The sequence below is a fragment of the Crinia signifera genome, chromosome 1, assembly GCF_055691185.1.
Source record: "Crinia signifera chromosome 1, ASM5569118v1, whole genome shotgun sequence".
NCBI lineage: Eukaryota > Metazoa > Chordata > Amphibia > Anura > Myobatrachidae > Crinia > Crinia signifera.
The window spans coordinates 464,128,313-464,146,677 of NC_139217.1; the positions used below are offsets into that span (position 1 = coordinate 464,128,313).

Genomic DNA, 18,365 nt, shown 5'->3' on the forward strand with positions numbered 1-18,365 from the left:
ATTTGCAGATTTGTCACATGTAAATGTCACACCACTGTATTAACTTAGTACTGACATTAAGGAAAATAGAGCCCAGTTTACAGCATGAAACTTATTTATTGACAAGTCCTAGGAACATCTTGACTTGTAAACATGAACATATTGATTGTGCGTTCTCTAGCAGGCTGTACAATAGTCATACACACACCAACCAGCAAAGGCATCAGTACAGAACAGTATTTCTCACCACATACACAAAACAATGTGGCCTATTCCTGTCTCTCTGTAGGTTGGGTGCTAATCTGAGATTCTAATCTTTGGTACAGCAGATAACACCTGTTCTTTTCAACTCCGAATAACCCATAAATATAGAAATGATGTAACAGTAATAATAAAACACACTAATGGTTACCTGGCTTTCTGCATTACACCCCGTTCTTACCGCACAGCAAAATTACTGAGTTAAGCATTTCTACTTCATAATTTGCATTTCAACAACGGTTGTCTTCTGGTGTGAACAGTGCAACTCAGGTTGAAATTCTTCTTTGACCCAGGTTGTACCGTTCACGCTAGAAAAAGACTGGTGTTGAAAAGCTTGACCTGGGATCTTTCTGCACAGTGTGAATGAGGGGCACACTAGTCTTGGCAAAATTACCCAGCATTCAAATGCCAGGTAAAGGCCGGGTACTTTTCAGTCTGAACAAAGTATTTTACATCAGGAGTGGCAAAACCTGTCCTCAAGATCTACCAACAGTTCATTCTTCTCAGGCCACCTTTGGATCTATAGTCGGAATGACTGCAGCAGGTTTGAATATGTGACAGTTAGTAATGACTACAGCTGTGCACCAGCTAGGTGATCTGGGACATGTGACAGTTAGTAATGACTACACCTGTGCACCAGCTAGGTGATCTGGGAAATGTGACAGTAATGACTACACCTGTGCACCAGCTAGGTGATCTGGGACATGTGACAGTTAGTATTGACTACAGCTGTGCACCAGCTAGGTGATCTGGGACATGTGACAGTTGGTAGATCTAGGGGACCGGCTTGACCACCACTGGTTTACATACTTTAACCCGCAGACTGCCCAAAGCCTGTTCAGCGCAGATATGGATGGCCTTAAATTCCAAGGATCCAGGGTTGACGCTGTTGACCGCGAGTCCTATTTACGGGCATATGCTTCCAAGCAACCATGAATATATTTAAGAAATAAATGTATTTTTTTTCTCTTAAATATTTGATACAATTTTATCTTTTCTAATTGTCAAAAATTAAACTACCAGTATTTAAAAACACCCCAAAATGTAAGACACAAAACGATATAACCCTGGCTCTAACCAATCTGAATTTTACTGTTAGACCAGAACTTGGTACTAATGTGCTAGTGCTTAGATCACACGCGGATCAGTTTCTAGAACATGTCCCTTAATAACCAAACCTATAGATTAATTATTTGTGGCTTCCCAAACGCAGTCCTCAAAGTACCCCAGCAGGAGCGGTGTTAGAGATATCCATGCGCGTGCATAGATGGTATAATTAAACTTAATCACCTGTGCTCAAGAGGGGCTAGCCTTAAAACCAGCACTGTATTCTAGTGCTTTGGTGTTCAAGTTTGGGAGAGTAATACGTCTCTCACACTACACTGTCGGCCATAACAATAGTGACAGCCCTGTCTGACCGGCAGAAAGTATTTTTAATGGGAGGGTTGATTGCTTAATTAAATATACACCAAGGCCACATCTGGCAGTGCGAGAGCCAATTCCGGTTCTGTCCCATTTGCCAAAGTCAGTTTAACTGGGTAATGCCATCACGCCAACCGCGCTAAATGTTCTTACCCCAAACACTGTACCGTAATAAAAAAAAGTTCTATTTTTTTTTATTTTTTTATAAAAACTCATTTGTTATAACACAGTAAAGGGTCATACACACATTGAGATGTGTGCTAAGTGATGTAGGCTAGGAGATTCCCCCCCGAACTTCCCAGTGTCTACATTGCCCATACACACGTAGCGATGTTTGATAAGCAATCTGCGCTACCTAACATTTTGTATACACTTGCTAGGCGATCTATCTAGATTTTGCCTGCATGTGCTAAATAGCCAAGCCGGGGATGTGCGGGGCCGTGAACCGCCATCGCTATGGGGTGTACACACAGAGCGAGTTGTGCTTAATTTATAAGTGACCGATCAATTAGAAAATAGGCAAAAATGGCCCTGTGTGTAGGCCCCATGACGGCAAAAGTCTCCCATTGGGCAAGGAATAAAAGTACCATATGTAGCTCTTAGGGCTATTTCACATGCTCCGGCTCCTGCCAGACAGCAAAATCCCGCACGGCCAAGAAGCCGTGCCGCACACAGCAGTTAATAATGGATACAAATGTGTCCATTCACACGGGACGGCCACGGCCCAGCTGCCCGGTTATAGCCAGATCCCACCACTGGAAGGGACAGCTGCTGGGCTGTGGGCATCCCCTTCATTGTAAACTACTGTGTGCGGCACGGCTTCCTGGCCGTGCGGGATTCTGCCGCCCGGCAGGAGCCGGAGCGTGTGAAATAGCCCTAACGGAGCCGCTGTTTACCTTAGCAACAGCCAATCCGTTATACTGCATCATGAGAAATCAATATACAAGAATGGAATAATGCTCAGTGTCTCATGGACAATGGGAGCATTGGGGTCCCTGTGGGTGCAGTGGGTTTTGGGTGAGGGGGCCTGACCATACCATGCTGTATGTATGAATTTCTAAGAGGGAGGTATTGGCTGAATGAATATTTGAACAAACATGTCTGTTCGCATTAATTCAATATAGACAGAAGGCAGCCGTAGATAAGGCATTGGGGTCTATCAATCCACTAAACCCAGTAGCATCATTGAGGCACTAATATCCACTGGGAAGCAGACCACGCCTACGCTAAGGGCGGAGTCTGTGATGTCACAGCGGCTTCTCAAGCTTTTTGTAAATAATGAGGAACACTTACAGATGAATTTTTCACACATCACCTCAAAACCGAGTTATTGCCGGGTGCGGTGTGAAAGCACCAAACCTTATATCCTGGGTCCACCAACCCAGCCCGGCAATTCAACCCGGGATATAAGCAGGGTTAAACCCAGGCTGCCCTGAGTTTATTGTCAAAGTGCCGGAGCCAAGATCCTGGGTCCAACCCAGTAAATGTGATGTGAAAGCGGTATTGCTCATTAACCCTTTGAGTGTGAACATTGCTGTGAGTGATGCTCAAAATACCCGCTAAAAATGCCAGCACCACTCACAGCAACTGTTCTTTTAGCAAAAAATAAATACCAATGCAGCCGAGTCGATTCATTGAAGTTATATAGTGAGCGGCGCTGGCAGTTTTAGCAGATATTTTGAGGATCTCTTACAGCAACGTCGGCAATCAAAGGGTTAAAATCTCCCAGTAAATCTCTGCATTATGATTATAACAGTAACAGTTGCCAGGAACATTTTTTTTTTTTTAAACAAAGATCTACTATTTATTATCAACATTTAAATGTAACAGTCGTCTCCCCTCTCCAACGGTTCTTTAGTGTCATTTATTCGAATAGTATTGAAAACAAACTGCTCTGCGCAGTAGATCCAGGTCTGCAGAGATTCGCGCTCATCACCTGCTGTAACAGCGCATCTGTGTAGGTATCAGCATGGTTACCAGGGAGCTGTGGAGAGCTGTTGTCCGGATAGGGTATAATTCACCATTAGTTAAAGCCAGGTTAATGTGTCTGCAAGTTTTATACAACTAAGAGTACTCGGATACAGCATTGTGCGTAGCAGCTGGATTTCCCCTTGTGCGTCATGTAATGCATTATACGTTGCCTTCCCTGCGCTGGTCCTCAGTGTGGCTTTGGCACATGACCGTCTACGTAAAAGTTTCTAGTTACTTTAGGAAGTGTGAACTCAGCTCCATTCAGCTCTTTAGTGAGGATGATCTGGCAGCCGAGTCTGGAGTTTTCCTGGAGCATGGGAGCCATATCCAGCATGTCATCTTCCCTGTACAAGGAGAAAGACCATGAGCAGCTCCTCGGACAACGTCACCAAGGCAAATACCAGCGAGAACACAGGATTAAGGACCCATAATTAAATAAGGTTTCCAATATAGCCAACTAAATGCCTAAACCCTCTATGTCCTTATTCTTAAAGTGGATCTGACAGCGGAACGGGGGGCTGCATTTAGGCAGCCATATTGCTTATCCAACCCTTCACTCTATGTATCCTCTCCTGGCCACGAAACGCACCAAGTGCAGTAGGAACAGGAAGACGCTGCTGCACAGCCAGCACCAAGTGTCTGCTGTCTCTTCCTCACCGATACTGCACATACAACGCATCAGGGGGGAGAAACATTTTTTGTGGCATTTCCAAATAAAAACCAAGTGGATAGAACAGCCGAATACATATATCCCCCTGAAGAGGTCCTCATGGTGGAACACATTTTTTTTAAATTGTATGCTTCTGTAATATAAGTATTAGTTCATTCCTGCAGTCTAGAACTTGGACTTTACAACATTAATCCAGGTAAATGGGTTGGGATCATTTGGTCTATAGCATGATGGTCATTAGGTCAACACCATTAGGTCGACTTTGGAAAAGGTTGACATGGGTCTAGGTCGACATGTTTCTAGGTTGAAAGGTCATTAGTTGGACAATGTGTAGGTCGACAGTGAAAAGGTCAACATGGTGTTTTCCACTGTTTTTTTACCTGAATAATCGACATGGACACAGTTTAAAGTGCACTGCATCCCCTTGCATCGCTCGCTATGCATTGGGCACTATTTTATTCTCCCACCACGCCCTAGTGGATGGTAGGGCATGAAATACCGCCTGTCGGCACACGTTGGCTCAAAAACCAGTGAAAACCCCCATGTCTACCTTTTGACTGTCGACCTAGACACTATCGAACTAATGACCTGTCGAACTAATAACCTGTCGACCTAGAACCATGTCAACCTTTTCCTATGTCGACCTAGACCCATGACGAACTTTTCCCACGTCGACCTAATTGTTTCGACCTAATGACTGTCGACCATCATGCTGTAGACCAAATGACCGTACCCCAGATAAATTCACTTCCATTGTTATATACAACTACACTACTTGGTTATTTATACATTTAGAATAGGTGCAGGATGATCGTAATCCTCCTCCAACTGGCCAATATTAATCCAATCAATTTCACATTATTAGTAAACAAGTGGACCATCCTCAGACCACAGACCATAAAACCAAGTTCTAATTTGGGGAATAAGTGTGTGTGTATGGGGGAGGTGGGGGGATATGAGGTCATGACTGTTTGTGAGACCCCAGGCGGTTACCATTATCAAAAAGTGAAATAGGTATATAAACGCAGTACACATCTTCATCTATATACATAGACCTACCGATGTGTCTACATAACATCCAGCCTCCTTGCTGGTAACTCTATAGCGCTGAACATCTTTTTGTGCAAATTTTGTCATACAAACTTATCTTATCCACATCGCTATGCAAATCAGAAGTACAAGCAACATCTGTTGATTAAAATGATATGTGGCATGCCTATTTTCTGTATGCAACTACAGTTCTATCTGCATATGAAATGCTAGGTTATTGTGTTTCCCAAGAAAACAAGCAAGTAAATTCATTGTTTCATTATTAACACTTTTCCACTTCTGGGATGTGTTAATACAGATTTGCATCACTATGTGCAGAAGACACACAAGCAGAGCTTGCTGATTAAAATGATATGCGGTGTACCTACATTCTGTATGTGACTGCAGCTCTATCTGCATATGAAATGCTGCGCTGCAATGTTTTCCTAGAAAACACTGTAACGTAGCATTCCGTATGCAGATACAGCTGCAGTTGTATAAGGAACAGAAGCATGCTGCATATTTATTTATATACAGTTTCTTATATAGCGCAGCAGATTCCGTTACAGTGTCTTATATAGCGCAGCAGATTCCGTTACAGCGTCTTATATAGCGCAGCAGACTCCGTTACAGCGTGTTATATAACGCAGCAGATTCAGTTACAGCGTCTTATATAGCGCAGCAGATTCCGTTACAGTGTCTTATATAGCACAGCAGATTCCGTTACAGCGTCTTATATAGCGCAGCAGACTCCGTTACAGCGTCTTATATAGCGCAGCAGACTCCGTTACAGCGTCTTATATAGCGCAGCAGATTCCGTTACAGTGTCTTATATAGCGCAGCGGATTCCGTTACAGTGTCTTATATAGCGCAGCAGATTCAGTTACAGCGTCTTATATAGCGCAGTAGATTCCGTTACAGCGTCTTATATAGCGCAGCAGATTCCGTTACAGTGTCTTATATAGCGCAGCAGATTCCGTTACAGTGTCTTATATAGCGCAGCGGATTCCGTTACAGTGTCTTATATAGCGCAGCAGATTCCGTTACAGTGTCTTATATAGCGCAGCAGATTCCGTTACAGTGTCTTATATAGCGCAGCAGATTCCGTTACAGTGTCTTATATAGCGCAGCAGATTCCGTTACAGCGTCTTATATAGCGCAGCAGACTCCGTTACAGCGTGTTATATAGCGCAGCAGACTCCGTTACAGCGTGTTATATAGCGCAGCAGATTCAGTTACAGCGTCTTATATAGCGCAGCAGATTCCGTTACAGTGTCTTATATAGCGCAGCAGATTCCGTTACAGTGACTTATACAGCGCAGCAGATTCCGTTACAGTGTCTTATATAGCGCAGCAGATTCCGTTACAGTGTCTTATATAGCGCAGCAGATTCCGTTACAGTGTCTTATATAGCGCAGCAGATTCCATTACAGTGTCTTATATAGCGCAGCAGATTCCGTTACAGTGTCTTATATAGCGCAGCAGATTCCGTTACAGTGTCTTATATAGCGCAGCAGATTCCGTTACAGTGTCTTATATAGCGCAGCAGATTCCGCTACAGTGTCATATAGCGCAGCAGATTCCGTTACAGTGTCTTATATAGAGCAGCAGATTCCGCTACAGTATCTTATATAGCGCAGCAGATTCTGTTACAGTGTCTTATATAGCGCAGCAGATTCTGTTACAGTGTCTTATATAGCGCAGCAGATTCCGTTACAGTGTCTTATATAGCGCAGCAGATTCCGTTACAGTGTCTTATATAGCGCAGCAGATTTTTATTACAGTGTCTTATACAGCGCAGCAGATTCCGTTACACTGTCTTATATAGCGCAGCAGATTCCATTGCGCTTTACAATTGTAGACAGAGATAAAACAAACTGGAATTGGGAGGTAGAAGGGGCCCTGCTGCAAGCTTACAATCTATAGGGACATAAGAGGGAAACAAAGGACAGGCACCAGTAATAGCATAGCTTGTAGGTCCAGAAGGGAAGCTATATAATACATAAGTGCCTCAGAGGGTTATGTGTGCGGTATATAAATATGATAGGCTTGCCTGAAGAGGTGAGTTTTCAGGGAACGCTTGAAAGTTTGGTGGCTAGTGGAGAGTCTTATTGTGCGTGGAAGGGCATTGCATAGGATGGGAGCAGCCCGATGAAAGTCCTGTAATAGTGATTGGGAGCTAGTGATCCGTGCAGAAGAGAGACGCAGATCTTGTGCAGAGCGGAGCGGTCGAGATGGGAGATATTTTGTGATAAGTAAAGAGATATATGCTGGTGCAGTATGGTTAATATGCAAGTAGAAGTGTTTTATATTGAATACGGTAAAACACAGGTAATATCATTTTAGTCAGCGAGGTCTGCTTGTGCACCATTTTCACATAGATTTGCATCACTGTGTTAACACTTCCCAGTAGTGGAAAAGTGTTGATAATGAAACTATTTTACTTGTACTGGTGGAATATATTTTTTTGAGGTGTAAAGTGATAGTGAAGATGTTACCTTTCATCCGGCTCTGGAAGTTTATCGAGAAACTCTGTGCTCACAAACACGTGGCAGGTGGAGCAGGCGAGAGACGACTCACAGGCTCCTGTTGGGGGGAATGGGTAAGTTACAGTAAGAGAAAAGAAAAGAAGCATTTAAAAAGCATAAAGGCAACAGCTAGGAACACAACCCTGTAGGCTTAGCACTGAAAGTTTCATTGGATCCATTTACTGAGGATAGTAGTATTTGTATTATGATCATCAAATATTTATTCTGATCCATTTATTGGGTGTACTAAGGGGGTGATCCAGCCAGGAGAACACACGCACCCTAGCGAACAGGTCCACCTTTGTTAGTATTACTGGTGCATACTAGTTGTCATCATATTGTGACCAGCAAGAGCAGTTTCCTCCCATATTACTTGTTTGGCAGGCAGCTCGGGTTTTTTTTTTTTTTTTTTTGGGGGGGGGGGGGGGGGGGGGGGGGTGGCTGCAGCTATCCATGCCGGGGGAGGAGACAGCTGGGTCCCAGCACGTGGGCAATGGATCTGGAAGGCGCTGGGGCCAGTGCTTGAGCAGAAACAGCTGCAGCCCCTAGAAGCCAGATTTTGCTCTACAAAAGGCAGGGAGTGGCTTTCCAAGAGAAGCACGCTCTCTGCTAATCACAGCCTGGTCTGGCGGTCCCACAGAGAGGCGTCATCTCCTTTTGGGGCTGCCTGTCCTATGGCACTTTCAATATGAAGTCACTGTGGGGGGGGGCTCTAGGTAGGTTTCCAGGCAAAATGTTTCTGTACTAGCTGGTGTCAGATGCTATATCTTAGATTGTACATCTGCGTTAATATGGAAGAACTTTCAAATAATATTTAAAAGTACAATGTAGAAAAGAAAGGTGAAGTTTGAGTGCCACCTAGTGGTTGATCACTGCAATTGTACCTAGTGGCTAATCACTGGACACATGTCCAATGATTGATATTATTGTTATTATCCGGCCTGGAGCTGACGTCACACACCCTCCCCTAAACGCTCAGGTACGCTCAGGGCTGCGCGGCGCTTGAGATGACTTATGTCCAGTGTAAATATGATCAGAGGGTGAGTGTAGAGTTTTCTCGGACACTCCCAGCTGTTTTCTAGCCACTCCCACTAAACGCCCGGTTACCGCCCCAAGACGCCTGCTTCCCATCAATCACCTTGCGAACGGCGCGCAAATAGGAAAAGTAGCAGGATTCCATCACAGCGCGTCCTCGTGCAAGCATACTGCCAACTGTATGTACGCGCAGCTCATCGATAATCGGCCGCCAAGCAAATTTGCAGCCAAGTCAACAGGTCTGAATCAGGCCCCAGGTAAAGTCTTAAGGGGCATTTACAGAATGAGGCCTGACAGATAAACAAATGTACAATATCATAGCAAGACACATACAGGAGGGTAAATCAAAGTCGCCTGAAGGCGTTCACAACTTTTTTTTTAAATGACACATAACATCCAGTTACCATGAGTGATGCATTTTGGCAGATACACTGTAAGCGATGTCTGTACCTACCTTCCAACTCAATGTCGTACCTATGAGCTAGGTATAAAACGCTTTCCCCGACTCGCCCTTTCACAGGTATCCGCTTACCGGCCCTGTCTATGTACACGACGTCCACCCTGTGGGCGAAAGAGGACACTATAGATGTATGCTGACAGAAGGTCACAGATTGCACCAAGGGCTGGATGTATAATACATCTCTTACATAAGTGTCACTGGCAGATGACATATTGTCCACCCTGGATACATGTGTGATCTAGAACTAAGTGAAGGCACCGGCTCCGGTTACAGGTGAGCACCCCGGGGGCTGCGCCAAGTTACAATCAGACTAGAGGTGCCAGGTGATGTCACTAGCTACACTTACATGGGTGTTGGCACTTGTGCTACAGTTGTTACAACAGCAGAAAATAGAAGCAGCTACCACACTATAGGGGTCATTCCGACCTGAACGCCCATCCACATATTTACACAGCATTCAGTTGTTCATCATGTGCAGTGTATCAATAATTTGCCACGGTGTGAATTTGCAGCCATACCATCAGGTCTGAATTACCTCCTATATGAGGGGAGAAAACACAACTCACAGTGCCAGTAGGATTCTCCTGTAACCTGGCACCTGAATGACCCCCTACTCTGCAGGGGAGATTTAAATCTCTTCTATACTACGCATCTACTCTTCCCCTAAGCGATTACACTGCTCACAGTCCTCCTGTGAAAGCGTGAAAACAGCAGTCAGAGTAAAAGAAAGTTTTGGGGACAGCTAATCCGTACAAGCCTCAGGGCTACAAGATGAGGCCTGTATCATAGAGCATTCAGAAGGTGGAGAGATTATATATTAATGCAGAACAGGTAAGTGCTAGGCCCAAGCTAATGCAGCAAGAGATGTGTGTTACTTACACTGAGCCGTGGGCACAAGGCACAGCAGGTACTTACGTCTCCTCGCACGGATCCTTCCCACCGCTGTCGTCTTCAGACTGGGAGGCAGCTGAACAGAAATAACACAGTCACGATCATGAACCAGGCGCCAGGTGTGAAAACAATCAAAGGGGCAGATGTAAGTGAAAGGTGATAACGCACCAGCTAATCAGCTCCCAACTGTCATATTACCGTCTGGGTTTGAAAAAGAATTACAGTTTGGGGCTGATTGGCTGCTGCGTTATCACCTTCCACTTTATCACGCTTAATATATCTGCCACAAAGGCTGTGGTGTTCTGCACTTAGGGCTTTATTCAGACCTATTAGATGCTGAGCGAGCAGGTAAATGCTGCCCGCCACCACATTGCCTGAATCTGCTCACTAGCAACTACAGCAATGACCGCTCATAAAAATCAGTCCAGACGGTCTTTTATTCTGGCCGGAGATGGCCGAATTAGGGGCGGGCGCTGACGTCACGACACGTCTGCGTTCACAGGGGTACGGCCAGCATTTCTAGTGTTCACGCTTGTGCCCTGCTAGAACAGCTTGCTGCCTGTCCCCGACGATGCGCACGGGGAAGCCCAGCGCTGCCGTAGATGCGCTGCCCTTCCCCTGCAGGGAGTTCAGCAGGGCCAAGCCTGCATCCTTTGGTTATGTAGAAAGGCCTGACCTGCCCACTTTGGTGATGTTGCTGGCAGGCCCCGCCCACTTGGTGATGTTGCTGGCAGGCCCACCCACAATGGGGACGTCGCCGGCTTGGCCCGCCCACAATGTGGACAGGCCTGGTCTGCCCCCTTTGTGCTGCCCTCGCACAGCACTGCCCTGTCCTGGCCAATTCCTAGAAGGAACACTCATTTATATGGGCGCGTCCCTGCTTTCACCCCTTGCCCACCCATCCTTGAGCAAATGCTTCGTAAGTGTGAAACTCACTTAAGGCGTAAGCTTTGGGGGTTTGTGCATAAATAGATTTAGGGTCTTTAGAATGAAGTCAACAGTCATTGAGGGGGGAGGGGGGATTTGTTAAGATGGGATTCCTATTTCACATCGGATGTTGCTAGGGGCAACCAATAAAAATCTACTTCTTGTTTACTTAGCACCTTCTAGGCGATAATAGATAGTATCTGATTGGTTGCCTATAGCAACATCACATCTTAGTAAATTTCTCCCATTGCCTCTCGCTTCTCTCTTATTTCCCTTGTTAAATTCCCTCTTCCCGTCACCTGCCCCTGGATCCTAATGGAATCACACACAGTGTAAGGTGACAGTGGTACTGGGCATTGTCCCAAATAGGCTGCCAACGCTTCTGTGCGTGCCTGGTAGATTACGGGTTAATGTAACAAACTGTAGGCGGCACATAATAAACCACTCATCACTTCCTGCGTATGTAACACTAGCAGTAATGGAGCGGACAGGCTTGTCAGTCTAGTATCATGGAGACACACGCAGATAGAAGCCCACGTGTGAAACTGATTCATAACAGCCAAACGACTGATACAAATGTCACAGCGCATCTACAACACGGATACAAGAAACAACATAAAATAAACATGAGCTGATGTTATAGATTACATAAAACACCTAATAAATAGAGCAAACAGGTCTTTTACATTGTTCCCTTATTTAGATATTATGTTTCACCAACTTCTGTAGTAAAAGGTCTCAGTGTACTGCTAAGACCGTACTCCGTAGATCAGGGGTGGTTAAACCAGTCCTCGAGATCTGCCAACAGGTCATGTGTTCCAGATCACCTGTGGATCTGCAGAATGTGTCAGTTAGGAAAGAATGCAGCACATGTTTGAAAATGTGAGTTAGTAATGACTACAGCTGTGCACCAGCTAGGTGATCTGGGACATGTGAGTTAGTAATGACTACAGCTGTGCACCAGCTAGGTGATCTGGGACATGTGAGTTAGTAATGACTACAGCTGTGCACCAGCTAGGTGATCTGGGACATGTGACAGTTAGTAATGACTACAGCTGTGCACCAGCTAGGTGATCTGGGACATGTGACAGTTAGTAATGACTACAGCTGTGCACCAGCTAGGTGATCTGGGACATGTGAGTTAGTAATGACTACAGCTGTGCACCAGCTAGGTGATCTGGGACATCTGAGTTAGTAATGACTACAGCTGTGCACCAGCTAGGTGATCTGGGACATGTGAGTTAGTAATGACTACAGCTGTGCACCAGCTAGGTGATCTGGGACATGTGACAGTTAGTAATGACTACAGCTGTGCACCAGCTAGGTGATCTGGAACATGTGACCATTAGTAATGACTACAGCTGTGCACCAGCTAGGTGATCTGGGACATGTGAGTTAGTAATGACTACAGCTGTGCACCAGCTAGGTGATCTGGGACATGTGAGTTAGTAATGACTACAGCTGTGCACCAGCTAGGTGATCTGGGACATGTGAGTTAGTAATGACTACAGCTGTGCACCAGCTAGGGGATCGGGGACATGTGACAGTAATGACTACAGCTGTGCACCAGCTAGGTGGTCTGGGGAATGTGACTGTTAGTAATGACTACAGCTGTGCACCACCTAGGTGGTCTGGGACATGTGACAGTTAGTAATGACTACAGCTGTGCACCACCTAGGTGGTCTGGGACATGTGACAGTTAGTAATGACTACAGCTGTGCACCAGCTAGGTGGTCTGGGAAATGTGACAGTTAGTAATGACTTCACCTGTGCACAAGCTAGGTGGTCTGGGGAATGTGACTGTTAGTAATGACTACACCTGTGCACCAGCTAGGTGATCTGGGGAATGTGACTGTTAGTAATGACTAAACCTCTAATTAAATATGACATGATCAGGAACTGTGTTCCTGAACCTATTCTGGGCCAAAATGTACTTTGCATAAGATAAGTTTTATTGTAAAGTCCCCCTGTGAGTGCCTTTGTTTCTAAATACAATATATTAATCTCTCTCTATATTTTTATTTAATCGATCCACCCCCAGTCCCGGAGTTCCAAAAAAATAGTACTGCCTGTATACCAGCTAGGTGGTCTGGGCAATGTGACAGATACTAATGCCTGCACCTGTGCACCAGCTAGGTGGTCTGGTAATGTGACAGTAAGAACTGCACCTGTGCACCAGCCTAGTGCCTGGGAAACTTGTCCATTAGTGATGCCTGTACCTGTGCACCAGCTAGGTGGTCTGGTAATGTGACAGTAAGGACTGCACCTGTGCACCAGCCTAGTGGCTGGGAAACTTGTCCATTAGTAATGCCTGTACCTGTGCACCAGCTAGGTGGTCTGGGAAATGTGACAGTAAGGACTGCACCTGTGCATCAGCCTAGTGGCTGGGAAACTTGTCCATTAGTAATGCCTGTACCTGTGCACCAGCTAGGTGGTTGGGAAATGTGACAGTTAGGACTGCACCTGTGCATCAGCCTAGTGGCTGGGAAACTTGTCCATTAGTAATGCCTGTACCTGTGCACCAGCTAGGTGGTCTGGTAATGTGACAGTAAGGACTGCACCTGTGCACCAGCCTAGTGCCTGGGAAACTTGTCCATTAGTAATGCCTGTACCTGTGCACCAGCTAGGTGGTCTGGTAATGTGACAGTAAGGACTGCACCTGTGCACCAGCCTAGTGCCTGGGAAACTTGTCCATTAGTAATGCCTGTACCTGTGCACCAGCTAGGTGGTTGGGAAATGTGAACTTTTGGAAGACCTCAAGCACTGGTTTGGCCAGTTCTGATGCAGATCATGTAGAAAGGAATGCGGCATATCATACAGCGCACCTTGTACACCCCCTCTGGATAGTTAAACACTGTTATGATATTAATTATGGCACCATCAGATTTACATATATAGTGTCCCTTTATTAATTAGTGGACTAGAAACATATTACTTGTGTACAAAGCGAGGAGGTGGGTACTTAGGAAATACAATTTCTATCAGCTAATACTCCTATGATCAATATCATGATAAAAGATATTGATCCCCGTTATAAACCTTGCTGGTACCAGTATCCGAGTCTCTGCACAGCCAGCATGGAGTCCGATCTTCATAAATATGTCTTACTAGTTACCCTCCTGCCACAATGATGGAACAAAATACCAGTAACAGCAGCATCTGTGCACGCCTGAATGGAGCAACACTTGAATTGCTCCATCAGGAACATCTAGTTAGCTGCCTGCACTTGAATTCCCCCTGTAGTAGTGAGGAGCCTTGTATTATATAGGACAGAATGGCAGCACTTGTTACACAAAACACTCCAGGTGGTAGATTTGCTAATACTGCAGCCTAAAACCTGGGGTTTTAACATGTGAACGAGCATCAACCCAAGTCCCGTTTGTGGCTGAAAGGGTCTACCTGGGTTGAGAGTCCAGGGTCTGCAACCTTGATAGCTAGCCAGATTTTGCCAAAAGACCTGCGCCCGGGTTGAAGGGTGACAACACTGGATAAAGATGGGTCGTCACCTATGTGTGAAAGGGGCAGCCCCGGCTTCCACCCATGCCCAAGCTGGAGTTCTATATGTGAAAGTGATATACGGGGGACTTTACCAGAGCCACTAATTATTGGAAGCTTTAACTGATCATTTTTAAAACGGCAACAGAAATAAAAGCTAAACTGGCCGGGATTTAAAACTGTTGCCGCTATAAATCCATTGGTCATCGACGGTTTTGACAAATCGACGTTTAGTAAATTTACCCCAAGACAGTGTAAGTTTCATAGTACGGAAATCCCAGGCACACATACAACTACAAAAAGGCTTGTATCCAGAAATAACCCCTTGTATGCTAGATCTATGTTACTCTGGTAAATCATGTATGTTAGTGGCCATACACACGCAGATTTATCTTCAGATCTGGCTGGTGGGAACAAAAACATGGTTATGGATGAGAGCAAATGACAGTTGACCATTTGCTTGGAAATGCTGGAAAACTGACAAACTGTCACTCATCCATAACCATGTTTTTGTTCCAACCAGCCAGATCTGAAGATAAATCTTACTAGTGTATGGGCACCACATGCAGCCTCAATGATGGTACAATATCACACGCCGGTACAACGATTCTCCTTACATGTAGTCTGGAAGGTCCGGCTCCCGTCCTCATCGGCCTTAGTCTGCAGCTTTCCTGCACCTTGCTGCCCGAGGCTGGCAGACATCTGTGATATCCTGGAGAAAACAGTCTTCCTGACACACCAAGTGCCAAATCCTCCAGCCCGCATCCCCCTCCATATCAGAGAGGCAGCCATATTTCCCACCAGGAGCGCTGGGCTCCCACTCTCAGATCCCCTCACCAATGTTATAATACAATGCCAGAATCCAGATCCTTGCTGGGAAGCGCACCTGTAAAAACAAACTTACATAATGTTAGTCATTAGTTATACAGGCCAAGGAGACGGTACAAATGTCTGACACATCCAAAACCGATGTTATGGGCAAAACTGCCTAAACATTCTTATAATAATATGCACGCAGGGAGTCTGTACTATGTTATAAGCAGGAGGATTCAATACGCGAACCTCCAGCTGCTGGAGAACTACACATCCCAGCATGCCCTGCCACAGTTTTTCTATCAGAGCAAGCTAAATCTGTGTCAGGGCATGCTGGGATGTGTAGTACCACAGCAGCTGGAGTTATTTAGGCAGCAGAGATGGAGGAGGTCACCATGGAGAGTTCAGAGGGCTACAATACATCAGATGCTCCTTACTATGTGCACCTATATGCTCTCACTGACAGACCCAGCGCAGAACACATTGTACCTCGCATCGCAGGGAACCTCACACATGTCACAGAGTGACCATCACACAGTGAAACTCAAACATGTCCCACAATAACAAACCCCCTTGACAGACCCACCTGCACGCGCTACTTCCGGTCTCCCACTGCCACCTCCAATATGGCGTCCCCTCTATCTCGACCGCTGTCGAGATCATAGAGGCGCAGGACCCTCGTTCCAGACCGTCCCGGGGAGTACGTTCCTCCCTCTGTCCTCCCCCTCCTCAGATTCCTATTGGTCTGGGGAAAAAAAAGGAGAACCAGGTCCCGCCTCTTCCTGCTGCACCGGAAGTGACGGCTAGAGCGGAGCCAGCGGCTGTGCGATGACATTTTGGCTTTAGGCGGCCGGTGGCTGAGAGACGGGAGAGGTCGGGGATGCGCCAGGCCGCCGCTCCACGGAGGGGGTCCGGCCACTGACTGACCGGGTGAGCGAGCCGGTGAGTGTGCGCCGAGGGGCGACCTCCTTCCCCCGGCTGTGTGATGTGTGAGGCCTGAGCCGGGAGCGGGAGCTATGCGCTTGGGGGGAGGAGGTGCAGGGGGGGCATGCGGCTCCGGAACACCCTGCGGCTCCGGAACACCCTGCAGCCCAAGTCTGTCTGTGACGATTATATCTATATATCTGTCATATATATTATAGTTATCATGTATATCTAGGTTTCTGTATTATCCTATATATAGATATATACACAAGTGTGTAGGTGACCTGTGTAATGTACAGGATCAGACAAGGTTTGTGTAGGTGCAATGTGCACCCAGCACGTCCTATAATACTGTTATATACCTAATATACTGCAGTCAGCCAGTGGTGGTGTAATAAGCCCTGTGTATAGGAGATAGCAGCCTGTGTATACATGTAAACTGCATCTGGCTCCATTCATTTAGGGGTGATGTGTCCTATCTCTATGGTTGCCTAATGGGTCTGTAAGGCAAATTGTGCGCTGCAGTGGTGGTGTCCAGCGTAGATCCTACACATACCATAGACTTACAGTATATTGCACATTCCTATACGGTTCATAGGTAATTGTGATGTGCACACAGGTGCGTACATATCGTTGACTTGCATTATACATTTTAATACACATCTGTGGGGCTGCAGAACTAGAGCGTTGTTGCTGGGCTTGAAATGCTGCACTACTTTGACCCCTACATAGCGTCTAGTTAATTTACCCACTAATGCTTTTCTGTGTGATTCATATATACCAGGTGATGTGTTGCACTCCAGCTGCTGTGGAACAGCACATTACAGCATGCCCTGCCGCTGTTTTAACAAAGTTGTAGTGCAGCATGCCGGTATCTGTCGTTCTACAAGCAGACGCAGTGGAGCATAGTCTTCCTGTGGTGCAGATGGTGATTTATTGCACTATGCGGATGACAGGTTAACTGCAGGTGATGCAGCCGTTTACGTGCTTCCTTTTATCATCTTGTTGTGATGGGTGACGTTTCACCATGGATGTTCTTGAGGGGATAGTTAGTCCTTAAGCCCACTTGGATCTAGACCTCCTCTACCTCCACCTCTTGCTGCCAAACCCTAACTTCCCGAGGAGCCCAGGCCTAGATCCTAGTCTTGCTGCCTAACCCTGGGAGCGGTGGAGCAATGTTATCTTTTAAAGATGCCCATGTAAATCTTTATTGCAATATCTGTAAGTTCTCTGTTTAGCTATTTTGTGAAGCAACCAGTATTTTGACCCCTGTGTTGAAGGATAGAATCCATTTACATGGTTGCCGACCTCATTAGTATTTAGCAGTACAGAATAGTTTCTTCCTCCTACTGGAGACAGTCATGAATGCGGGACAGTCTTCAATTTGATTGGATGCAATGATCTGTTGATGAACCCTGCCAGGGAGATGTTTATGTGCTGGCAGCATAGCGCAGGTCCCATGGCTAGACACGTGTACAGTGAACCTGTAAGTATGGAATGTTATAAGACAGAGCAGCTCGGAGGTGTAGGAATTTTAAATGCTAGCAATTAGACAGGACAATTATAATGTCATTAACTACCTGCTAGGAACAATCAGCGGCTGCCAGCACAAGTCAGAAGTCCTGTGGCTCAAACTATTTATAATGGGACAAATGACCGTTCTTAAGGTTCTGCAGCTGAATGGATGGAGGCTGGTCTCCTACATTGAATACTCTGCTACCTGTGAATACAGTTTCAGCAACCGGGTTGCGCAGCCTCTTTGTGGATAGAACGATAAGAACTGCAGTAAGTCACTTGGAAGTGATGGTCCTTTAGATCACATTAGTGACACAGCCAACAGAAGGGCTGGATAATTCCAAGGAATCAGGTTGTCATTGCACCACAATGATTACTGGTGATGTCACAGGATACAGTTGTTCTCTGGTCTTCAGCAGGGTCTGTTCTGGTCACTACTGTTTAT

General features: G+C 45.9%; 2 protein-coding genes across 6 annotated transcripts in view; one reads left to right on the forward strand and one right to left on the reverse strand.

The window, feature by feature from the left end:
* Positions 1-76: 76 nt before the first annotated feature.
* Positions 77-16,223, reverse strand: FDX2 (ferredoxin 2). Of its 2 annotated transcripts, none has more exons than XM_083155324.1 (6): positions 16,068-16,223; positions 15,286-15,554; positions 10,271-10,322; positions 9,350-9,456; positions 7,831-7,918; positions 77-3,977 (listed from the first exon to the last, which is right to left on the reverse strand). In XM_083155324.1, exons 1-6 carry the CDS (start codon positions 16,142-16,144, stop codon positions 3,821-3,823), a joined length of 750 nt encoding a protein of 249 aa, XP_083011450.1. In that variant the 5' UTR covers positions 16,145-16,223; the 3' UTR covers positions 77-3,820. The 2 variants fall into 2 exon arrangements, with proteins under 2 accessions (XP_083011450.1, XP_083011452.1); XM_083155326.1 differs by lacking the exon at positions 16,068-16,223 and adding an exon at positions 15,971-16,049.
* Positions 16,224-16,230: 7 nt separating this feature from the next.
* The window catches only part of ARK2N (arkadia (RNF111) N-terminal like PKA signaling regulator 2N), a 54,220-nt gene continuing 52,085 nt past the window's right edge, over positions 16,231-18,365 (forward strand). The window contains exon 1 of one of the 4 annotated variants that reach the window (XM_083155321.1): positions 16,231-16,423. The gene's annotated coding sequence lies outside the window, so the exon portion shown is untranslated. The remainder of the gene's footprint in view (positions 16,424-18,365) is intronic. The other 3 variants (XM_083155322.1, XM_083155320.1, XM_083155319.1) reach the window with 3 other exon arrangements.

What these genes read in the sequence shown, in the direction of transcription:
- FDX2 (XM_083155324.1), bottom strand. Translation starts at nt 16,144, where the DNA reads ATGATCTCGACAGCGGTCGAGATAGAGGGGACGCCATATTGGAGGTGG. An exon ending in CCGGACCTTCCAGACTACAT is followed by an intron (nt 10,323 to 15,285) that starts GTAAGGAGAATC and finishes ATTTCTGTTCAG; the next exon opens with CTGCCTCCCAGTCTGAAGAC. An exon ending in AAGGATCCGTGCGAGGAGAC is followed by an intron (nt 9,457 to 10,270) that starts GTAAGTACCTGC and finishes TTTCGCCCACAG; the next exon opens with GGTGGACGTCGTGTACATAG.